The 25,225-nt window shown below is 39.9% G+C and overlaps 1 protein-coding gene across 5 annotated transcripts in view; it reads right to left on the bottom strand.

The window, feature by feature from the left end:
• Positions 1-25,225, bottom strand: part of ctnnd2a (catenin (cadherin-associated protein), delta 2a) — a 234,914-nt gene that overhangs the window by 196,043 nt on the left and 13,646 nt on the right. For all 5 annotated transcript variants that reach the window (XM_069151523.1, XM_069151526.1, XM_069151525.1 and 2 more), the window contains exon 2: positions 5,032-5,159. In XM_069151523.1, coding sequence (XP_069007624.1) covers positions 5,032-5,157 — 126 coding nt within the window. In that variant the 5' untranslated portion in view covers positions 5,158-5,159. The remainder of the gene's footprint in view (positions 1-5,031; positions 5,160-25,225) is intronic.

Genomic DNA, 25,225 nt, shown 5'->3' with positions numbered 1-25,225 from the left:
TATTAGAAGGTGTGACCGTAAGTCATTTGATACTTGACTTGCATGTAAAGAAACGAGACTGTCAAAAAAAAGAATATAAAAAGTTTGGACCTTCAGCTTCTCTGTTTAAAGTCTGAGAGACAGTGAGCTGTCATCATTTTCACATCTCTCTCTTTCAACTCATTTACCTTGATGTAAACAGCTGGAAGTGTTCAGAAATACATCAACCAACACCTCCGCAGGTCTCATATGAAAATCAAGCTAAACTTGACAAACAACTAAATTTTATAATCCAACTTTTAAGATACTCTATGGCCACTGAAATTGTACAGGAAAGTGCTGATTTTTTAAAGTTGGGTTGCATTAAAAACAACCTGTTTTGACTCTACGAAATCTACGAAACCCTCTGCCCCCCTGAAATACAAAAAATAATGTTATCTTACTGGTTTCTGTGCACTTGTTTTATTTCAGCTCAGTGTAAGAGTCTCTACTATGTTTTTCTGTAATTGATGCTCGTGTTATCTCTCTCTCTGTGTTTCATGACGGGCGGGGCTCAGCCAAAGTGCACACACAGAGACCGAGACGTGAAGCAAATATCTCAATGACGACTCCTTACGTTACAGTAAGTCAAATTAAAGTGCATTAAAAGCACACAAAAAATGCATTTATTAATGGACAAACGTCAACCCGTTTTCAACCCGAATCTGCCAACATGGAAGTTACAAGAGCTGCTCCTGTTCGGGCTAGTCGTCCTTGCCAGAGCAGTAATAGCTCCCTTCCTGCTGCTAAAGCAGAACCTCCAACACCAGCCCCACCCCGCCTCCCCGCTGGCACCCCATCCCACCCCTCCAAACCATCAGCCGAGGGTAAACATTCAAACAAAACAAAAAACTAATTGGGGAAAACATTCAGATTCATCATTGGATTTTAATAATTCGTTATATGTTTTTGCTTGGATATCTGAGTCTTACTGTGTATGTTATGGGTGGTTTAGTTGTATAACGGATTCGCAAATTCTGATCAATTCTGAATGATAAATAGTCTTGTCCTTAAACAAAGTTGAATAAGTGACTTCATTTTCGATACATGCAGTACACGGCGCAGCACAGTTCTGCCTCTGTGATATCTGTGTGTTAAAGTAATTCCAGCCATGAAAAAACAATGACCACAAAAGGAAAAGGAAATCTGATCCCAAAGTCACGTGAACAAAACTCTATATGGGAAGATTATCAGCGAGAAAGTCTATGCCGTGGGAAAAATAAAAAGACGAATAAAATGACTTAATAATAAAACGTCAGCAAATAAAGCAGGGGGGACGGTGGATCAGATGCCTCTCACAAAAATTGAGCAGCAGGTCCAGCTCTTTCTGTGATGAGCAGGTGACTTGGTTTCATCCAATGCCTGAAGGGAACCTTGTGAATCCTGCGGGACAGTACCTGGAACAGCACACCTGACAAACGGGACAGGGTGGGATATCCCCGCAGCGATACGCTGGAATGCCCCAGAGACAGGACAATGCTGAGTCGTAAGAAGTTCTGTCATTTGCTGGTATTTCGTGGCTCCTTCTTGTTTTTTGTTGGCTGTCAACCCTCATTCAGTTCATTCAATAACTCAGAAATGTCAGCGCTGGACAAACGACATGTCTGAATATTTTTTGTCTCCGAGATGAAAAACGTTCCCACGGATACAAACGTTCTCTACGTATTCTTTAGTTTCCCTGCGTCTCCTTCTCACCACAAGAAGAGCAGCCGTCTCTCCTCGTGCGCATCAGATTAATAGGTTTCCTTTCAGTCGTACTAAAATACACACGCAATCACTTCTCCTATTTCTACTTTCAGGTTTAGTAAATATCATTGCGGGGGCTAAATTTATGTATTTGCATTTCCCCTCCCAGTATTTTGCACATTCAAGTAGAAACGCCCTATTGGGCGTTTCTACTTGAATGTGTGAATGCAGATGTAATATTTTACATCTGCATTCAGGCAAAGACGCAAAATGGACAACGTGTGTTAAACTGCACATTTGAAAGACGCAATCCTCACTGCACCTCGTTAGTAAATCTGCTTGGACACTTTTTTTGCGGGTGGTGTGAAGTTTGCACGTGATTTTACACACGCAAACCCTCAGTAAATCAGGCCCTTAGTGTACAGTAACCTACTCATGCGTTAAATTTTACAGTCAAATGTCTACAAGTGTAGCTGCATTTCATGACGATACGGGTGGCCAGGTATACAGTGGTATTAGCAATAGTTATTGTTATCTGAATAAACATTGGAATCAGAAGGAATCAATTTGTTTCCTCTGGCAACGTTCAGATAAAAGAGAGGAAGAAATATATAGGTCATATTCAGAGGCAACAACATACTTTCAGCACATAAGCTATATGTCAAATTGATGTGTTTTACAAATGTAGGATTTATGGCCCACTAGAGATAGCAGCACGAACACCTAACTCAGCATTATAAGTTCCCTTCATACTCTTACTCACTTAACAGTGTATTAATTCATTATCAAACTACTTCCCTTTTCTAATTATGTCTTTTTATCTTTTAGTAAACCCTAAGGCTAACAGGGGAAGGAAAAAGGTTCACCAGCATTGACATGACACTTTTCTCCCAACAACATACAACCCCGCCCCCACTCCCACACACACACACACACACACGCACACACACACACACACACACACAGATGGTCACCACAGTGAGAGAGGTGTGTGTTAGGCATGATGATGTGTCGCAATGGGAGCAGGACTGCCAGGTTACTGGAGCAATATGTGTGTGTGAGCAATATGTGTGTGTGCACACACACATATTGCTCACACACACACAGGCATACACGCCTGGACAGAGAATGTCCGTGTAAGGCAGAGATAGTCTGACAAGTATCTGGAGTTAACATTTTATCCGACTACAGGCAGCACAGGCAAGTGCAGAGAGATTTAGTGAAGAAAACCGCAACTACCGAGTTCAGAGGAAATTTCCAAAACAATACCAGTGCGATAAATTGATCCCGGTAAGGTGGGTGTGCAGATATGATGACAACAGGATTTGACGTACAGTCCAAATGAGAGAACTACTACCACACTGTTAGTGGCCATAAAACAGCTTCCCTGCGGAGTGAAATTGATTATGAAATTCAAATAATTATTTCCAAAACATTAGTTATGTAGAGAATGTATTTTCTGTATGTCCGAGCGGCTCTACTGCAACAGATTTAGATTTGCTCCATTGGTACCTAATGTGCACCATATCCAGCTGCATCAAAGAATGGGCTGTCCACAAAATGTTTACACGATACAATGTTTGGTTGAAGGTACAGAATTAAATCTCCCACACAAGTACAGTATTGTAAACAGTATGGTATTCTAGTATTCCTACCCATTACCTTGCATCGGTGTACTACTAAAGGTTTGGATCAGTAAAGCTGAATGGATCTGACTAAACCAGGCATGCTTTGATGAATCAGCACTGAGAGCACAGAGACATTTTCTGATGGGAGAAAATGCAACCCAGCAGTCACAGCAGCACTGCCATCCTTTGTGCTGCTATGTAGGCTCATTAGAGTTGCTGCAAGATAAAACTCCACGTTTCCTGTTGCCCTCTCATGAGTGAACAATTAATTTTTAAGTTTCAAAACATTTCTTCCTCGGGGTAGGAGTGTTGCATGCAGGAGAAAATACAGATACAACAATGGCTACATGTCTGCGATGTATTCCTATTTGGGCAACTTCGACTGCATTTCCTCCCAACGGGAGGGGGGGGGGGGGGCTGCAGGTTCAACTCTGGTCTAGAGCAGGAATCTGACTAAACACTGCATGCTTCAGTGATACAGTATTGTGAGAGCACTGAGAGTCCCTCTGGTCTCGAAAAAAAACACACAAATGAATGCCATTTGCAAGGGGGGAAAAAATGCTTAAATTGCCATCAGCACTTGTCCTTCACTCAGTAAGGGTAAATGGAATAGTGTGGTATTAAATTAAAGGGGAGCTTCAGAGTCATTGTAGATTAGCAAAATGATAAATCTATGGTGTATTAAGCTTGTTGATGAGCTAAATCCAAATGAAACAACATTCCATTACACAACAGAACGAGTCCATAGCTAAACATAAATGCAATTATTGTGAACTTGAGCTTTTTTGTTTTTTTCTCTCTTCAGAAAGACTTGGGAAATGTCTCTTCATTGTGAAAGCCACGACTGTGCATATGTTTGTGAGCGGTTGCTCTATACTTCAATGGCATATTAAATAAACAAACAGAAAGGTCTCCAGCTTAATTCGTGCAGGCTTACAGAACATACACACATGCCCTGATGTAATGAAATCGGTTGAATGTCGCTTTTCTCTACAAAATTCCCACTTCAACACATAGAACTGTATTACACAAAAAAACAATATAGCCACTTTCCCTCCTATCCTCTGCTTTGTCTGTTTCTTCTGTGTTTGTTTTCTCTCACCACTCCCCAATCTAACATGTTTTCTCAGGAAGGAAGATATTATTGTCCTGCACCTTTCTCCCTCACATGAAGCCATGGTGACTACCATCCTCCTGTTTGCTTCATCTTCACTCAACCCTCTATATTCCACTTTCTTATCTCTTCCTACTAACCACTAACCAGGCAGCATCATGGCCTGTCCTCTCGCTGCACTGCCGTTACCTTCCAACACTCCCACCAAGTAACTGCCTTGATTTTAATTACTTTTTTTTAAATTATGGCCTCATTGGCATCAGCTCTCACCGTGAATCTCCATCATTTCCATCCTTTCACATTTCCTTTGCATCAATCAACCTTTGGTTTTATTTAAACGCTTCAAAGCAGTAGACCTTTTTTTCTCTGAATAACAGCGACAACCTGCTGACCTGCCTCATAGCAAGCTGCTCATTGGCATTGACACAAAAGAAGAGTGAGATAACAAAACCAAGAATGTTTCTCTTCTCAAAGTTAAACACAATGCAGGTTCTGCACATTTTTAACACACACACACACATACACACACACACACACACACACACACACACACACACACACACACACACACGGGACAGTTCGTACCTGCTCCTTGACAGAGGCAAGGATGGAGGAGGTTGTCTCGGTCTCAGATCTGTCTCCATTGGAGGCGGGCATCACAGGGGGAACCATGGCCCCCTTCTCCTCTGCAGGCTGCTCTGGCACAGGCATTGCTAATATGAACACACACACACACACAGGAAAAAAACACGTTTGTTAAGATTTGTTAAAGGGAGGAGACCTCTTTCAATTTTTCTAATCAACTCCACTTTGATATAGAGAAACATAGAAGTAGAGATATAGGAATTATTCAGTGATAGCCTCGCTGTCATGAATTACCGAATACAAGTTCTGAAAGTAAATTTTAAATGAAGAATCTACAAAGTGACAGTCAAAATGTTGATGCAAATCGCAACATTTATCATAAATGTAGAAATAACTGGTAGAGCTGTGCAATTAATTCAATAAAATGTTTAAGCAATGTTAGGTCTTTTACCCATGGAGCTCCCTGATTATCTGTTTATCTGGTTGATCATTTTAAAATGTCTACTTTGAAAATAGAGTTTGTACACAACTGTTCAAAAAAGAATCATTAATTGTTATGAGGGACAGCGCACGCCACATACTGCAACATACCACCCAACCTTTTCTGTCTGCCTCCGAAAAGCAAAAAGGCCACAAAATCCTGATTTTAGAAGTTAACTGTTATCAAGGTAAATATTACATTCAATTGTCATATTGATTTTGGGTGATATCACAAAGCCCTAAAACCTGGTACCATTTACAAAACCTTCACCGTGACCTTGGAGTTACTTCAGGCTGAATCCCAGTGGTATGAAGTTCAATGATTGCACTGATCCTCAAAGTTTCCTGATTTGATGACCACTTTCTGTCCATTTAGAACATAATATATATTAGTTCTCCTCAACAGAAAATGCGATAAAGATGTGGTGTGCTGTTTTTTTATGCTATGGGAAATAGTGCTATTATACATAAACCAGGCTTTAACTACTTGATAGCATGGTAAATACAGTCAGTTTTAACATTATAGAATTCTCTGGCCTCATATAAACTTGAATTTTACTGAAAAGAGAGAGCGTTAGAGATGATAGTTAACATTAGGTGAAACTAATCTTTTATCATGCCAGACATGCAGTCAGTCAGTTGGTGGGCCCAATAACCCAGACGCTATAATACTGTGGATGCAGTGGGTGACTGTGGCTTGTGAAGGAAAACCAGAACATGGACTACAGACATAAATTAGTATGCAACATACACACACACACAAACATGTGTCGCTTGTGTATCTTCCACTATGTTACTTCAGAGATCCTTGTACACTTATTAAAATGTGATGTCCCACTTATCACAATTTTAACTACTTATCGTTTTTCTGAATAGGTGATGGATATATTTAACTGACAGTTTATTTCAAAGAGATCTTTTTTCTCATTACTGACTTGGAAAAAAAAAAAAACAGCCTCAAAACATGTGGGTCCTCATCCCTGAAAGACCACGACACCAATTGAAACAAATTAACAGAAGTCCTGCAAGGAAAGATCTGCCTTTTCTTTGTGCAGCACTTCAGCATATACATGTGGCACAGGTTAGTGGTCATGCAAAGGTCTGTCCAGCCATTGGCCACACTTCAAAACTGAAACAAAACGTCTGGTAATCAAATTTATCCAATTTCTAATTCGTTGAAATTATTTTAAATCATCAATAAAACATCTGTACCTCTTTCATGTCTAAGCCTAAAAACACAGAGAGAAAGAAAGCGAGAGACAGAGGGGAGAAAGAGATAAAGAGTCAGAGAAATCAGGAAATTGGTTTGCAAGTTTTAGAGACCATGGGGACAGGATTTTGTCAATATAGAAGGCCCGACTTCAGTAAGAGACTAAATAATGAACTGACTGAGTGTAGGATTTGATCTTGGAGTCTCTTACTTTACAATTTACTGCTAGTCTCAGCCCTTCACTTTAAACATTTGATGTGGCGATCTAAATCTATGCTGCTATCGCTTTGGTTAGAACCACACATTCTACATGCACACACTCGTGCAGGTACACTTTTGCAGTGTAGATTCTGTCAAAGATCTCATTAGTGTTTTAGTATTTTAAACAGGTTTTTCGAGAGCAAATATGTATTCATGGTAATGTCATTTAGAGAACTAATCAGACAGACACTGAGAGTGAGTGAGCCATTAGCGACAAGCAAGTCAGTCACTTTACACCAACAGTAAGTCAGTGAGGATCGAGACAGTCTGCAAATCAAACATCCAGTCAGTCGATCAGCCAGTCAGCTAGCCAGCAGACAGACAGCAGGCTAGACAGGGTGGTGTCGGTAAATAAAAGATGCTAGTGAGATGGCCTGCAGATGGTAATTTTCACTCTCACTGACAAACACCACTTCTGTGTCTGGCATCTCCCCCTCTGAGTAGAGATGAGTCACCATGAGTTTGGCTCCTGAGCAACCAGAACCCCAGCAAAGACCATATTACACGCTCTGGCTGACTGCCGCATTTCTCTTGAATGAGACTGCCAAATATTCAAGGCGGTGGGCAGAGGACCGACTCACCTCGCCGTCTTTGTGGACACCTGCAGTTGTTTTCAACAGTAAACACCTCTGGCATTGAAACGGAACCCTTTACTGCCACAACAGAATGACCCTACATAAACATGTGCACCAGCAGTAATTCGATATGAGGCTCTTTGGCAATAGTTTTGTGCTGTGCTGGTTTGGTGGTTGTTCCACAAACTATCCAGTTACGTCTGTAGCACTAAAACCTACTGCGTTTTGGAACAGGTACAATACTCCTCTCTCATGGCAGGAAAATCACAGGTTGTACTAATAACATTAATGATGGCTTCATTCCACTTGGCTGTGCCAGTAAGCTATGCCAATGCACCAGCCTGTGTAAGACCCAGCACTGCCACACCAAAATGAAATACAGCTGTTATTAGTTACACCTGTTTTGTAAAGTAATAATGTCTGTACCCATCGGTTATGTGCTCTATGGTACTTTTAGCAAAAGTCTGACTAAATGTAAAGGAAAAACTGATATATTGCTTTTGCATTTACTGACAGAGCTGAACACTGCCTTATAGTATTAACTCGTCAGATAACCCCAATTATTCCACTGCTTTTTGACATAATATTCACAATACTCAGGAAACTGACAATTAAAAGCAAGTGTAATTACAGTAGGTAAACAAAGACATGTCTGCGTGGCTTTCATAAGGCTTTAAGAATGAAGGAGGGAAAAAAAAAAAAACCAAATGCAGCAGCAATACTATTTTTGAAACACTGCACACAATAATGCACATCATTGTGAACCATTTATTGTCTGAGGAAGCCAGATCATGTATAGAGTTGGCGCAAACTCTTTGTGATTAGTGTCCAGCAGGTGCTGTGTTCAGAAAATTGCAACGTTGCCTCACTGGATGTTGGATGCTGCAGAGGTAATCCCAATGGCAACACATTTACCATCAAATGTCACAACAGTACGCCACCCAGTATTCTTCCCAGGCTATTGTCAGCAGGCACAGTTGAGCTGTTATTGAATAGATGTGTTACATCCTGCAGGGTACAATGTAACGGGAACCTCAGCTTAGAGGTGGCTTTTGTTGCTCTGGGGACGCATTTAATTGCAGCACATTCTGGCTGATTTGAGGTGTGTGCGGTTTCCCATTGAACTGAGGAGGAATGATGGTCTGACATTTAATTTGGCTCAGCGCAAGATAAGACAAGAAAAGCTCAGACAAAGCCACCTGTTTTTGATAGCATGGTGGAGGACTCAGCCTTCAGTGGAGTTCCTTGAACAGCAACGTGCAAACAAACAAAAGAAAAACTCAAAATATAAATATAACAAACATCACATTTTAAAGTTTTACTGCTACTAATTTCTACACAGGTTTACAGTCTTCAAAACAGACAACTAGACAAGCAGAACGACTGTATATCCCATTCAGATAGACACAATAACACTGGTTATGAGGTGTGCAAGTATGACTTTATAACCAATAAACAAAGAGCCACACCTTACTTGTTGCAGTAAGGCTTCATAAGGTACAAAAAACATAAATCCTAGCAAATACTTAAATGACACACACTCACTCACAGTTTAAAAGTTTTAAGTATGGTTCCTCGTTTATATTAAACTTGGCTATTTGGTGGTTTTTCACTTGCCATTTATTGTCTGCTCATAATTGGAAAAATAGTATTTCTGCTCCATACAAAGGTAAAATGTATCCATAGCGTACAAACAAAGAGGTTACTCACACCCTAAGTCAAGGGGATTTCACAGGATGAGCACCTCTGACCTACGCCCACACCTGTTTTTTTTTTCAACAGAACACATCTTACATGAACAATTACATGCTTACACAAACACACACTTACAAATTCATCATGCACACACCTTCCTCTTGAGGTTCAATGAAGTGCACTTTCACTTTACCTTATGGCCTATCAGCTGTCTGATTCCCTCATCCCATGGCTTTTGGTCTAAATGCACTGCCCTGCTACACTGTTGACCTTTTCATCTCTTTTTGTCTTCTTTTCAACCTTTTTTTCTCCCCTATTTTTCTTTTTAAAAGACAAATACTAATGTTGTGAGTATCTCCTTAAGAAAAGTTGTAACTAGTTGAAAATAAAGGATATATGTCTAGTTTTTAGAGAGGGTACCTCTCTTTTTTGTCATGCCGTTTGTACTGTGGTCTTCAAACACTAAAATTAGGTTGAGACTTGGGCTTTTTAGGGAGCCATCAAATATTTGTGGCTCAAACTTCAAGCAGACTTTTTTAATTTTGGAGTAGCAATCTGCTTATTGCTATCATCAATACACAACAAAAAAATATGGACTATAAGAATGTCTTTATATTTTTGGTTTGGTTTCTTGTTCCATCCTCTCAACAGGTCCCAAGAATTTCATGACCAGGAAGCCATTGTCTCAAACATGTTTGAGCATGCTTCTCCCCTTCACATGAAATTAGACTGTTGAAACATTTATGAGGCTTTAAAATGCAGCTCTACAGCTCTCATGTGATAGCTGTAGAAAAAGTAGGAGGTTCCTTGGGGAATGTGAAAGAGCTTGCATCTTCCTGTAGATCTACTGCATCCTCACATATTTATTTTCTGCCTTTATCACGGAAGACATTTTCATATGTCATAGTAGGAAAAGCAATAACAGAAATAACTGGGTAAAAGGATTTATAAAAGTAATACAAATATTAATGACTGATGAAATTAATGTTGTCTGATTTCTGTCTTGCTGCTTCAGTTACAGAGTAATGGTATTGTTTAAGCTGGCTCACTGTCAAATTGTTCAGGCTTATCTAAACAGACTGGAGCCCCTTGAAAATGTTACAAGTAACACCCTATTTTATTCTACTGTGACGAGTCTAAATGTCGACTGTGTAAAAGACTTACGTTAAAAAGGTATTCTTATCTTCTCCAAACCAGATCGAGGGCATATCTTGACCAACAGCATGCAAGTTAACTAAATCTGCTAATTCATAACCGTGCCATGTCAGTGACATCCAAACATGCAAATTCACACATCACTCACACTCCAGTTTAAAACAACTACAGAGCTCAAATATGTAATTTACACTAACTGTGTAGCAATGACGGCCGATATTGTCGTCTTGCAAGCCAGCTAATTTGTTGCTGAGCTTCATGTGCTTTCAAATAATTGATCCGTCAACGTCATAGACCTTCGTCACAGCCGCTTCTATTAGCAGGAAAATACCAAGTCGATATTTTTTTCTCAAGTCTTTATGATGTCATTATTGTTGTGATGATGCTCACTTAAATTCACTCTCCCTGATTAGTGTGCTGAAGGTCAGTTTGAAAATGACGCCATGATTAAATAGACCTTATTAGTGGGCGTGCCGGGCTTGATTGACAAGCCAGCAGAGTCATTCACCTGTGAACTCAAGTCGCATGAACGTTGTGTTGATTCGATTATAAAATAATGACTATCATTTTGTCTTCATTTGTAGGCTATAGTTTTGCTGTTAATTGGTTTGTTTTAATCAGTTTTCAGTTCACCATAATTATGACCTGCTCTTTGATTAATTTTAGGCTACCAACAGACCCTCAAAAAATCAGACTCCAACCAGAAAAGAGGGCATCGACCATAAAGCCATTCTCTATAGGTTTCAATTTGGCTCCAATGTAAACCAGTTGGTGATGTCATTGCTTGCAGTATCTATCTTTATACAAAGTCTATGGTAACATTAAAAACAATCCATTTAGGTCTTCCACTGATGTGAGCCAGCTCCAGGATCCCTGTATTGTAAATGGTCTGCACTTGTTTAGTACTTTATCACCTCTGCTGTCTCAAAGCACTTTTACACTGTTTTGGTTAAAAAAAAATTTTTAAAAAAACAACAATAATATTAAAAGCATACATTACGACTTTAAATTGAAATGTGTGCAATTCTTCCACCGTGCAATGATTGCATGACTTTGCTCCAGGCAAAATATAGCACTTTCAATACAACAGCATCACCCTACCAGTATAACTTCACTCTAAATGCCTATACATTTTGGATGTGAGAGTTAATACCTACTTTATTACTTTCTTAATGTTTTGTGTAACAATCAGTCTATACATTCCATGTATTCATAGATATGTCCTATGCCTTTAAGAAAGTGATCACTTTTTGTATTGAGTTATTCGGGACAGTGATAGCAGAAAGAGACATTTTATGTTCAAGAATAAGCCAGAGTCAGTCTTTTCACTTCCAGGGTAACATGCCTTGTGGCTGCATTAAACTGTCAAACAAGGAGGACCTGCCACTTTCCTGTCTTTTGCAAAAGATTACTCCTGAGAGGCTGTCACCAAAATCTGATGTTTACCGCTGATGTTTTTGATAGCTCTTTCTTTTTTATGCTATCAAATGCAACTCTGCGTATGTGTGAGGCATGCCACTTAAACCAGTCATTGTGCAACAATGTCTTAAAGCAACAAATGTATGGGGTACCAGAAATGCAAGGTGCACTGTAGAGAGTTTAAGCCGTTGGATATTATTTACCTGTGGCTCAGGTGCAATTTTGCAAAGAATAGAGAAAGATTTTCTTATAAATGACTTTTTTTTGTGATCAAAATGTAAAATAAAGAAAAGCATCAATATTTCTTATAATGCTAGATACAAGTAGTGCTCCTGATACAGATTAGTCTGAGCACGTCACCTCTTCTACTGTGATTACAGTGTACTTTAAAGTACTGGCTTTGGTTGTCTTATCATACAGCACTATGTACAGTATTTACCTATATGCACATAACAGCTGAATAACATTCAGCAGTCAGAATTTATGTTTCAGACATCAGTAAGTGAACAACAAAGCAACACTTCTGAACTGGAGTCCACCCGTTGGTGGTAACAGCTTGACGAAGAAAAACAAACACAAAGTCCTGCTGTGCACAGGATATAGTCTGTATTCCTTTGACATGCTTAAATTGGCCTTAGAGGTGCTAATAGACTGTGTCACATTTCAAAGACAAATGTTCCTAAAACGGTTCAGTGTAATGTAGCTATTCCCGCATATTAGGCCCCATTTCTGATGATGCAAAGCTACTCTCTGAAAATTAGGGTTTCTCAAGGGGAGTCTCTTGACCCTGCAAGCATTCAAGGATTCAAAGAAAGACATACAGTACAAAGTTGAGGTCACACACACACACACACACACATACATACACACCCAAAGGCACACTGCTGTTAATGACGGATTGCTCTGGGTCTAAGTGCAGCCTGCTGCTCTGAACCAAGCATGCTGTTACAAATGTACTTATGTCAATCTGTTCATTAAATTGTAACCAAAACTTGATGGCTGTCAGAGCTGCAGTGCCATATGAAATGTTTTCTCAGATGTAATGCTTTCCTGTTTTTAATAGTCAGAATGAGGAACATGTAAATTAGACTTGACAGAAACTGTCTGACTTTGGGAGTTTTTAATATATTGTAACTCATTAGCTGTGTGCACCTTGCCAGCATCCTCAAGCGCTCAAATAATAATCATCCCCAACATATGGCTAATAATGTTAATGTCATCAGAATGAGACAAAGCTTGGAAAATGAAGAAATAATAATTATAATTTCCATACTCAATTTCCCCAGCCAATCACTCCTGATTTCCAAAGGCTGCTTTGCCTTTCAAGAATCATCCCCAAAGTCTAGCACGTATGAATGTCTTGGATGATTGATAGCTCTAATTTACCTCCATGTAATGTCTAATATAAAACTCAAAATAATGCATAATTCAGTTTGCCGTGCTGAGAGATGGGAAGGGTTCACAGTACATGCAACAAGACCAGTGCACACACACAAAAATACACAGCACATCCAAACAATGCATAAACATGCATTTTTACATTTTAAATATGCAGACACACCTACTTCTAAAAATAGGGACCATATTCTCTTGAGAAAAAATGTATGAACTGAAAAGATGCACATTACAAAACAACAGGTAAAATCAGTTAGCTGTAACACCTTGTACTTCATAATCTTATAAGCCATGTTCATCAATTGCAAATTTAATGTTAGTAGTATAGGCTACATATGTTAGTGTTGTGTTTTTGTCATATTTTATAATTAATTCTCGGGGTCATCCTGTTCATGTGGTCAAAGTTCCAAGATTTTACAGAACAGGTCTTGAAAGTAAATTTTTACGCATGTGAATTCTCTCTTCCCCTTTGGTCCTCAAAGATAGTATGCCTTATAAGTACCTTCACTTTTTAGATTTCAGATGGCGATCCAACTCCATTCTGACAATCTCAATGTCAAAACCTCAACAGATTCAACATTTTTGAAATGCAGGGTGTCACGTTTGCCTCTGTGGGTTTTTATTTTCCAAATTAAGATGAGAAAAATGTTACACTGACAAAAAAAAAAAACACCCTAGCATGTAAATTGTGTTGTTGCATGATGCCTTTTTAATAATAGGACAGATTTCAAAGATTCAGTGGAGGACAATATACGAATGAGTTTTAAAGAGGTAAGATCGTACAAACACTTGCTACTGTGCACCTACTTCGAGGAGTGCTTCATTCAGTCTCTCCTCATTGATATAAATTGGGTGAGCAAATTATTAGAAACAACACTGAAATGATTCCATTTTACCATCATGCGGGTTTAATACAAAGCTTTTGTACAATCTGGCAAACTGAGTGTATATTCCCCTGGCTATAGCTTTCCATACCAAGTATTACGAAAGATTGTCTTTATAGACACATTCAAAAATCACATTAGACTTAATAACCACTCACTATGTGAATCATTAATATATCAATTAATGTACAAGCATGTGTGAAAATTTGACCAAATCTACAAACTGCAGCAAATGTATCTGTATATTTTTTTCGTTTTGTTTTTTGCTTTTGTAGTCCAAGAGTCCTGATGCTTATAAATGTGCTAAAAGGAATAAAAGTGAGTGTCTGTATGCACATTTAAAAAAAAGTGTATTGGGTGTTTGTCAAAGGCATATTCCTTCCAGAGGAGTGAATAAGCTGAGATAACCCTCAAAGAGGCGATATCAGACCACACGGTGAGACTGAGGTGGGTGTGGCTCATGGCTCTAGTAACCTCAGTGATTCAGGAGGCTGGTCACAGACAACTGGGATCTGATGCCTGAGGCCTGTTTTGCTTGTTTTCAAAAGCCCAAGTGCAAGCAGTCAACAGAGACAGCAGCATTGATTACTTCAATCAATATCCCCAGCTATTGCTACTGTAGCATTTCTATGATATGCATTATTCTATTACTCCAAGTTCACCAATTATTTTGAAGCCCTTTATAGCAAGCATTAATATGTAATTGATATCTCTTAAAGGAGAAAAATATATAAATATATTTTTCCGTTTTTGTTGTTGTAGCCTGAAGCGCTAAACATTCACACACACACACACACACACATATATATATGCACACAGCTCAGTCAGGCAGCTGGGAAGCAGCGAGATGGTTGACCTAGATTGGGTGCTGGGTTTGAAGACATGCAGGAGAAACCATCTGAATACAAAGTCAGAAATCTCTAGACCAACAGTCAGGGAAACAAGAGTAGAAATCTTTCCAACTTTTGCACTGCAACTGAATATGGAAAACTCTAAAGTTTGTTTTCTCTTTATTTTGATTTTGGGGTGGCAGGAAGAAGAGTGGGATAGGAAAACTGAGATGGGAAAGTGAAATTTCAACAACTTCTGAATGGCATTTGTGAGTTATTTATTGGACAAGCACAACACAAACCCTCAGAGGAAAGAGATTAACTTGCAAGTTTGCTCATTTGATAAGTTGAATCTTGAAAGTGCTGCTGTTTAACTAGGTTGTTTTGAAGCATGTAATTCCTCATGAATGCAAAATGCCTCATCTCGCTCAAGCTTCATCACACTGGAACAAATACAATCAGAGACATTATATTTGACTCACAAATGCTGACATGAAATTATGGCACCCTTATTAGTCTTCTGCCAATGACCTTGACTTAAAAATGATTCAAACACTGATGATTGGATTATAAATTTAACATTCAAAAAGACAAAGCAAAACACGGGCAATGAAAAAAAAAAAAAAAAAAGGGGGGATATGACTTTTGGTGATTACAAATGCAATCTTGATGAGGTTTTATAAGCAGGTTTAATCACCTTTACTGACAGACTTATATATACAGTGGATCATTAACATGTCTGAAATAATACCGTTGCCTCCCAAAGCCAGAGCTGTCAGCAGGAAGGCAGGGTGCCACCTCTGAAACCAACGATGTGAAACACACAGGAAGTTACAGGAACTCTCCTCACGGCAACAAAGATGGAAGACTATGAGAAAATAGTGGAGTATATGGGCAAGAGAGGCTAAGAGGATGAAAACTGTAGGAAAAAACAAGGTTTAGACAAGGGGGGCAGAAGATGAGAGCGAAGCACTTAGACAAAGGAGAAAGTAGTGGAGAAGGTGGGAAGAAAATCTCCCTTCTGTCTCACACCTCCCTCTGATTTCCTTCTCACCTGTCAGAACAATGTGCACCTGTTAATCTCCTTTTAATCGGCACACTGCCAACTGCACACACGGGATATCTCAAAGATCTTCAAGCAGAAGGTGAAAAGCTGTAACATCATTGTGTTTGTGACAATAAGCAACATGTATATTTTTTTTAAAAAGTCAGTGATATATTGTTGATTTGATGCTTAAACATGCTACACATACATGGTAATACTGTGCCTAGGTTTTCAACCATTTGTACTTGTCACACTTATGTGACTGGATGATCCGTGGGACATGGCTCAGTGGTGATGTACATTGCTCCTGGATTAGTTCCAAGTCCTGCCATCAGCCAGGATCATTTGTCTCAACATCAGTGACTTACTCAGACATTACTGTCGTCCATTCTGTCATTCCTTTTTATGTCTCACTTTTGAAATATCTATTCCTTCCCCTTTTCCTCTTAAACATAAATTCATCCACTTTTGCATAGACAGCCTCCATCCACACACATAAAAGACATTTCTGTTTAATTACCCTCACTGTAGTAAAGTAATGACATCCTGGATTCCCAGTCCACTCATTCTTTGACTTACATATTTGGGATCGGTGTGTACTGTATGTAGAGCTTCCCCGCTGTTTATTACATGTGCCTAACAGTAAAGGAATTTCAGCATTTGCAGTGACATATAGGATGAACAAGAACCTATTTCATATGGTAAGAATGGCCAATGCATTCCCTACAGCTTGCAGATGCATGCCTGTAATGATGTGCGATATCCCCAAATCCATTTATAGCAATGAAAATATACGGTCTGTCTTGTAAGGAAGATAGGGATAAAGGCTAACAGCTAACAGCTGCCTGAGGGAAGGCTACTCATGGCTCCCCATGTTTCTTCACAATTACTGAAAGCTTCCTTTAAGTCTCAGAGGCATTGTCCTTGACTTACAATCCAGTAAGGGAACACAAAGTCATATGCATTTCATTATGTTTGCAAACCTTCAAACCTTTTTCAGGGAATAGAGTCTGCTATAACTACCTTTAATGGACTGGCTTTGTGAAATTTTAGAAAACAGAATAATGTGTGGTTTTCATTTAGCCCCTAGGGTGGGACAGCTTTTCTACAATTATATTTTAATGCCTCTATATTTCAGAGTACAAGTTTTCCCTATGTCAGCATATTGCATTTAAGTCCTGTTAAGGATGTTAACAAGCCATAGAGAACACAGCCAGCACAACCCTGTTGGACTTTGTTCTGCTATATCCTAATTAGACAGAGGCTATGGTGACACTGAACAGCTTTTAAAAAAAAATATGTCTTTCTTTTCATTTCCAGTGCAACAATCAACCCTTTTATGATTCTCTTTATGGTGCAGATACACATGAGATAACAACTTTTAACAAGTCATGCGATGGGGCCTTTGTCTTCTTTTTAGGCCCTGGGTCCGGCACCGTCCAGCTGGCCTTGCCGGGGAAATGAAGCATCATTAACCGTTTACCCAAAAGCAAAGCCAAATGTGGTCGGTTCAGGCTGAGGCCACCTCGAGCAGTTCAAAAACCTCCATTAATGTAATTGAAAGGAGAGTCCCGCTTTACTGCTGTGGGCAACTAGTCCCAAAATGAACCTTGGTAATTCTGCTATTTGGAAAAGTGATTGACATTAATAATGAGTAGGCTTTGGCCGGCTCGTTGAGACCCTGTTGAGGAAATCAGGCTGGTGGTAGCCAATACTGAACATAAAAGCTCCAACTATAACTGCTTTTACAAGCTATTTGCTACAAAGGCACGTCCTGGAGCTGTCCATGGTGCTGAAAAGCACCACTACCCCAGAGTTTCTCTTCCTATGCTCATGAAATGGAGCTAATCAGAGCTGAGTCTCTCAGATCAGAATTTAATCTTTGATATAGTAGATAAACAATGTACATCAACATTATACAAAGCTGAAGGTTATTCATGATCTGTTAACTAAGTGGAGGGAATCTGTCCTCAGTCATTTTTGTTTCCACTATTTCCCTTCCAATACAATTAAGTTAAAAGAACACCATTTAAAAATTCAATCTATATTGACCTACATTTCTTGCTGTACATTCAAACACACCATATAAGCAGAAAAGCCACTGAAATGCTTGACATTGATGGAAAATATCAGCATGCATCCCTCTTACCATCATCGCTCACCCATGTCTTCACAATTATCCTTCGAGCCAGTGACTTTTTAAGAACACAAACCTGCTAATGCTGAAGATGACATGCGTTCCCAGCACCTCTAAAAGGTACAGGGATGGCGCGACTGAATTGAAAGAAGTGCCTACTAAAAGAAGCACAACACTCTTAAACCCTCGGAGACACAGAGAGGAACAGAGAGAGCGTGTGGGACAGGGAAGAAGACATTATACAGACAGAGAGCAATGAGGCTATGGTGGGTTCAGTTGATAACCTTGACCACGACTGTCATCATGCGCTGTCTTCTATGTGAAGATATGATTGGCATTCAAAAAGGATAGGGGCCAACATTTACCTGAGTGTTATCTCTAAGAGAGCACGCCTGAGTCGGCCTGTGATCTAATGAAACAGTGCATTCCTCTGTGACAAGACCAAAAGGGAAAATGAGATATAGCACCAAAGAAAAATGGGTGGTCATTTCATATCGGACTATTTTTTTTTTTTTTGTACTTATTAGTTTTGGCGTGAACATGAGAATGTTCAGATACAAGCAGGAATTGTGACACAAATAATATTTTTTTTAAAAAATGTCAAAAGACCTGCCCTTCTTTCAAGAGCTTCCAGTTGTTGTTTTTTGCTCTTGTTTGCATTTCACTCTCCAATCTTCACTATGATGTCACTCCCCCACCTCCACCCCCACCACCATTCCTTATGAAATAAGTAGGGCAGCCACTTGGAGAGTGGGAGATCAAAACTGACAGGTCAAACTTCCAAACGAGCTGGATAGACAGAGAGAAAAGAGGAGAAATAGAAACACGAAAAGAAGCAGGACAAGAACAGACAGAGATGGAAGAAGGAATGAAAGGAACCATAGAAAAAAGAGAGTGAGGAGGATGGGATACTTCACAGATACCCCGCTGCATTCTGATAATCATGTGAGCTTCTGTGAGTTTCAAACACTATTTGTTTGCACGTACACACACAAAAATGCACATGCTGAATTTAAATTGGTTACATAACGAGTTGTTTTAAAAACCAAAAATAGATACAGTGCATACAGTATAAGTACACTGTCACACTAGTTTGAATTCAGCAACCAGAAAACCTGGGTGGGAAAATAAATTCACCCTTAAACAGATCACTATGGTCACTAGTGACTGCGTAAACAAGATGTTTTCATGAAAAAAAATAGGAAATTACATTCCATTTTATGAAATAAAATGACTGCCAAGAGAAAATGTTTACAACATTTCAGGTTATTTATTACAACAATCAATTACAACATTTATTTGTTTCCAAGAAAGATATCACCAATGGTATTATGATATTAACTAATTAATTATAATATGCCAATAAACCCCTAATTTAAAGGCAAGCACACAGCACCTTTGGCTGTGACTCACAAGTTGCACATATTGCTCCTCCACTCCATCCACTGCAGCAGTTTCCCATTTATAATGTTACCACAGCTTACCACATTATAAAGTTTTATTATTCCCATCCACAGCAGAGGTTTCTGTTGGCTCCAGAGCTCACCGCAGAATGAAACCTATAAAGCCAGAGTAGTGCCTGTACTGCATGACAGGGGGAGCAGAACCCTGAGCAATTTTTTTTTTTTTTTTTTTTTTTTTAAAGGAGACTGTGGACATCTACACATCCCATCTCTCACAGCCTTGACATTTTATACAATTCACATGAGGTGACAGTGCTTCTGAGCCCAGGTGCTGCCATCAACATTGTATGTTGTGACAAATACTCTGCTACACTTTAACTGCTTGTAAGTAAAGATCAGACTATATGACAGTACATTAGGAGCAAGTATGTGGCTTAATAAAATGTTTGTGTTATGCCAGTAGCTTTGTAAACTGTCCAAAAATATAAACATATCACCGGACCAGTTTAACTGAAAACAATGAGAAGCAGAAAGTCCTAAATAGACGGATGAGTACAGGGGAATTGATTGTCCTCACCTCATACAGTTTTCTGATTCTGCATGTTGTGGACACAAGTTTTCAAAATCATTCTAAAATAATATTTTATTTTTTTTTCTGGTATTTCCTGTGCAGGCCACAACTGCAAGTCATCACAACTGATTTGGCTGAGTGTTTTATTCCTGTTATAACCGAGTCTAATTACAGGTAACACTCTGGAGTGCAAGCAATTTATCAGTGTGCTTTGGAACCTTTTGTTTTAAATCCAAAACCTTATTACTTTTTGTGAAATAACCTATCAGCCATCAGTGAATAAAATGTCTACTTCAGTATTACTTCCCTGAATATAAAATCATTAATTCAAAATTGAGTTCTTCGTATTTAAGACAGTGAAAAGGAAAAGAACAATTCCTGTTTGACATGTTGTGAAGGGAATTTAAACGTACTGGTGTGTGATGTATGCATGTGAAGAGACTACACGTATAGAAGACCTTTTTAGCTTTGCCGTTTACAAAGCACTTTATTTATTTTTCCATACATTTTTTTACACAAAAATGGCAACATTGTAAGGTGCTCGCCTGCCATCGGCAGTCACTTGGGGTTCAGTGTCTTGCCCGAGGACACTTTAGCATGTGGACAGAAAGAGCCGAGAATTGAACCACCATTGCAATTAGTAGGCAGCCAGCTCTACCATCCAAACCAAACCACCTCCGAAATGTACACGCGCACGCACGGAGGTAAAGACACACACGAAAGGCTTGGTGTTATTTTCATGCTCTTCCAGCTGCTCTGAGCTGAAAGTCTGCCTGTTGGTTGTGTTTGATCCCACTGAGATGCCGTACATCTGTCAGAGGCGGGGATATCCCACTGGGAAGCTGCTGCCTTAGTCCTCCCAGCATGATGTCATCCTCCCGCTCTCTCACCTCTCCCTCTTTTTCGCCTTCGCTCTCACTGTCGCTCCCATAAAATGTCTGTCCATTTACCAGCCCACATCACTCCTTTGCCTTCCCTCTCTTTCTTTCTTCCTCCCCTTCATGTTCTGTTGTCATGTGTTCTCTTTGGAGACAATCGTCTTCGGTGAAGAGAAGAGTGCCGCTGCAAATACAGTATTTGAATGCCTGTTGTCGTTTTGTAATGTAAATTAACTGGCATCACACTTCTAATTTGGTTTGCAGCAATGGAAACAAAAATTTGTCTTGGCGCCACACCCAGAGTGTGTCCCATCATTACACGACACAAGAACAGGACCATGTATGTCTGACGTGAACGCGTGCGTGCGTATGCATATGCAGCATTCAAATGTGTGGGGCAGGTGTGTGCGTAAAAGAATTGTTGCTGTGCTGGCATTTCTGTTTTAATATTGTTGTCCTATTCTCCTCCTTATCAGCCAGTGAACACATTCCTCCATACCAATGCATGAGCAGTGTGTGCGCGAGTGTGAGTGCACACACTATGTTTTGCCATAATTGCGCCTGTTTGTTTGGCAACGCCTGAATAAGTGCGTAACATTATGTGCAAGGATGTGTGTGTGTGTGTGTGTGTGTGTGTGTGTGTGTGTGTGTGCGCGTGCGTGCGCGTGTCAGAAACGGTGAAATAGAGGGAGATAGGGAAAGGGAGGGAGAAAGAGAGGGAGAGAGGGAGAAGGATAAAGTCATTCAGTGCTCGCTCTCTCCAGGTCCAAAGCCCTTGGGTGGCACAGAAGAGTTTCACTGTGTTAATCTCTGTGTAATAACTGAATCACAGAGAAAACAATAGAGCTCTCTGTCCCTTTTCACAAGCCAAAAGGCCTTGGGGTAGCTGGTTAGTCTGTCTAGTTGTGTCAGTACAGAACGTGTGTGTGTGTGTGTGTGTGTGTGTGTGTGTGTGTGTGTGTGTGTGTGTGTGTGTGTGTGTGTGTGTGTGTGTGTGCGCACACACGCATACACGTGTATCCCTGAAAATTGAAAGCCAGACACTGCGAGCATGCTGTCTGATCTGAGTAAAGTGAATGGGGTTAGGAGATGTTTCTGCTTGAATCCTGACTCATGCTTTCTGGAACAAGTTTCCACAAAAACAAAAGACACACACAAAAACACACACGGGCACAAACAATTCAACAATTCATTAAAAATCCAATGGAATGTGATGGAATACAAAATAGAAAGATGGTCTGAGCATATTGTTCCCAATGTGACTTTCTCCAAGATGCTGTGTCAAGTCCAGCCCCTTGCTGTTATATCGTCACTCATTCAGAGCATTCATTCCGTCTCTTTCTTTTCCGCCATTCCTCAGAGGTGAGATCAGGCTCTTAGTATCAGCTGCTACTACAGGAGACATATGAGACGTCAGCGAGTTACCCTCCTGGCTTGACTGTGCCCTTTAACAGTATGTGTGTGTGTGTGTGTGTGTGTGTGTGTGTGTGTGTGTGTGTGTGTGCGTGCGTGCGTGCGTGCGTGCGTGCGTGTGTGTGTGTGTGTGCGTGTGCGTGTGATAGATGGCCAGAGACAGACAGAAAGAAAGATTGCTTGATTTGGACAGAGAGAGATGAATGTACTTTACCTAGAAGGCTATTCTACTGCTGGGTCTCCTGCCTGCATAAGAGAACCAAGCTGTCAAGGTTATGTGACGGTTGGTTCAGTCAAATACAAAGACTCTCATCAATTGTTTTTGTGAGAAGGACAGCCTCAGCAATTTAACATAAGGAGAGACAAAGCATGCATTCCCGATATGATGGCTTCAAAACACTGCAGACGGTAAACACAATCCATCTTGTCGCATTTTGTGTACAATAGTTGCCAAGGAAACAAACAGATTAGAAGTAAAAAAAAAAAAGGAACTCGGGCTTCCAAATTTTTTTTAAAAGGTTAATAAGCTGAGTGATGGAAAGCAATAATATTTTTTGATTAACAATTCAAGACCTGAGCATGAAATAAGAAAATTCATTAACTTTAGTTGTTGCTATGGTTGCCGTTTTATACTTGCTGCCCTGCTGTATTGGACAAATAAATATGGTCATAAAGGAAAAAACAAAAAAGAACATTTTAATATCCAGAGGAAGAAATGAGCTGCCGCTACTTTAGATGCTTATCCGTCCAGCTGTTTCTCCAAAAAGAACATCAGTACTGATCATCCCAAATCAGTCAGTCTGTCACATAAACTCAAGTGGAGAAGCGGGGGCCCAGATTGGCACTATCCTGCAATTGCTAAATACCTTTGCACTGAAACATACGAAGAAGAAACTTGTATTTGTTCTGTACTTTCTCCACTGCATTCACAAACACACTGCATTACACAGATGTACAACAGTGCACGGAACAAAGTACTGCCAGTCACAAAAGAAAAACCGTTCACAGTCATAAAGGTGGCAAAAAAAATCATCCACAGCAAAAATGTATTAGCATGGTGGACTTAACACAAAGGCTAATTTAATTTTAATGAAACCATCTCAACCGTGTCTACCTCATGTTCATTTATGCAGTGATAAATATCCAAGTGTTCACCTTGGCCCCGACTGCGATTGGCTGCATGGTGTTCATTAGGTTCATCAACTTCAACTGGACACCTCTGAATCAATGCTTTTGCTAGATTTATATCAACAAGCAGATTGATTTTATTATCTGCTTGGTCGTCCTACACGACATACATACAACAAACAACTATGAACACACTTCTGAGATATATTAATCTGATTAACTTTCTATACACTGGTAGCCTGCCACTTAATGAGATTATTGATTTTGCTTTGACCGCAGGGCAGCCTCAGAGATTTTAAGAATTCACAGGTCACCGTGTTAAATTTTGAGGCTTCTATTTATATGTAGAAATACACATAATAAACATCTGAATTTCAAATTCATATTCCCCCTCTAACAGGCCATAATCATCCCACTTTAATGAATGAATGAATGATCAATTATAATCTCGCTAGACCATATGTGATGAAATCTTGCCTGTGAGGGGATTCCTACACGTGCCTTTATTACATTAACATAAAGTACATACACCAAAAAAAAAAAAATATATATATATATATATATGTAATGCGTAATAAATATGAAAAATAGTTATCATTGGGAGACATGAGACTGAGATACAGTTCATACAAATATAAAAAAAAAAGAGGAAAAAGGACATCGCTTAGAAAAATACAAATGATTGTATTGTTCTAATGGCAGCATGCTCCGCAAATTCGACTCTAAAGCCACTTCACCACACCCACACCGCTGCTGCATACAGCATCTACAGCCATATTAGTCTATTATTTATCAAACAGAATCAGTACTTCTTCCTTACTTTTGATGTACACATCACAAAGTCTAATCACCTTCCTCAACTGGTTCATTATATTACTTCATCCTCCCAATGGGCGAGTGATATCTGCACCGTCATAGCAACCGTGCTAACGGTTACCATGGTTTCTCTACAACGGGTAGATACCACCATAGACTCTTGCTGGTAACCTGCTGACCCTCAGTTGGGCCCGAGGTGTACGTGACAATGACAGAATACCACACAGTGGGTGTATGTTTTCTCAACTGATTACATTGGGATACACCTACTCTTTGTACATGTGTGTGTGCGTCTGTGTGTGTGTGTGTGTGTGTGTGTGTGTGTGTGTGTGTGTGTGTGTGTGTGTGTGTGTGTGTGTGTGTGTGTGTGTGTGTGCGTGCGTGCGTGCGCGCGTGTTCACCTACAGTATGTACATGAGCCAGCCAGATACAGGAGACATCTCCACTCAGCTCTGACCAGTCAGCCAGCGAAGAGTGTCCACTGCTGGGCAGGAGGCTGAGGGCAGCGAGCCTCCGCTGGAGAAGCTGGTGGAGACCGCTCTACTCTCTCTGGCCTCCTGCTGTCTTAGTGAATGTGCCATAATGGGAGAAAGAGTAACACTGCCTGACTAACCATGAGAAAATGGAAATTCAATTCGCCGCACAGTAGGACTGCAGAACATCCTACGCTATATACAAAACATGAAATTGTGTGTCTGTGTGTCCGTTGCCCATCTCTGTGTGGTCACACTTTATGTGCGATGCGTGTACATACCTGTGTCTCCTTCACAAAATTGACTTCACTGACCCATCAAAACCACACTGCATAGAGAGAGAAAAAAGGAACGGACTCCTTTTAAAACAGGGTTTGCTGCAATACTCTCCTGGTGGAAGACATGGAAATGATGTAACACTTTGAA

This window comes from Embiotoca jacksoni, unplaced genomic scaffold (genome assembly GCF_022577435.1).
Source record: "Embiotoca jacksoni isolate LCO1_2020_lvr unplaced genomic scaffold, fEmbJac1.0.p SCAF_17, whole genome shotgun sequence".
Classification (NCBI taxonomy): Eukaryota; Metazoa; Chordata; class Actinopteri; family Embiotocidae; genus Embiotoca; species Embiotoca jacksoni.
The sequence above is the reverse complement of the archived record's forward strand: the minus strand, read 5'-3'. Positions and strand labels throughout refer to the sequence as shown.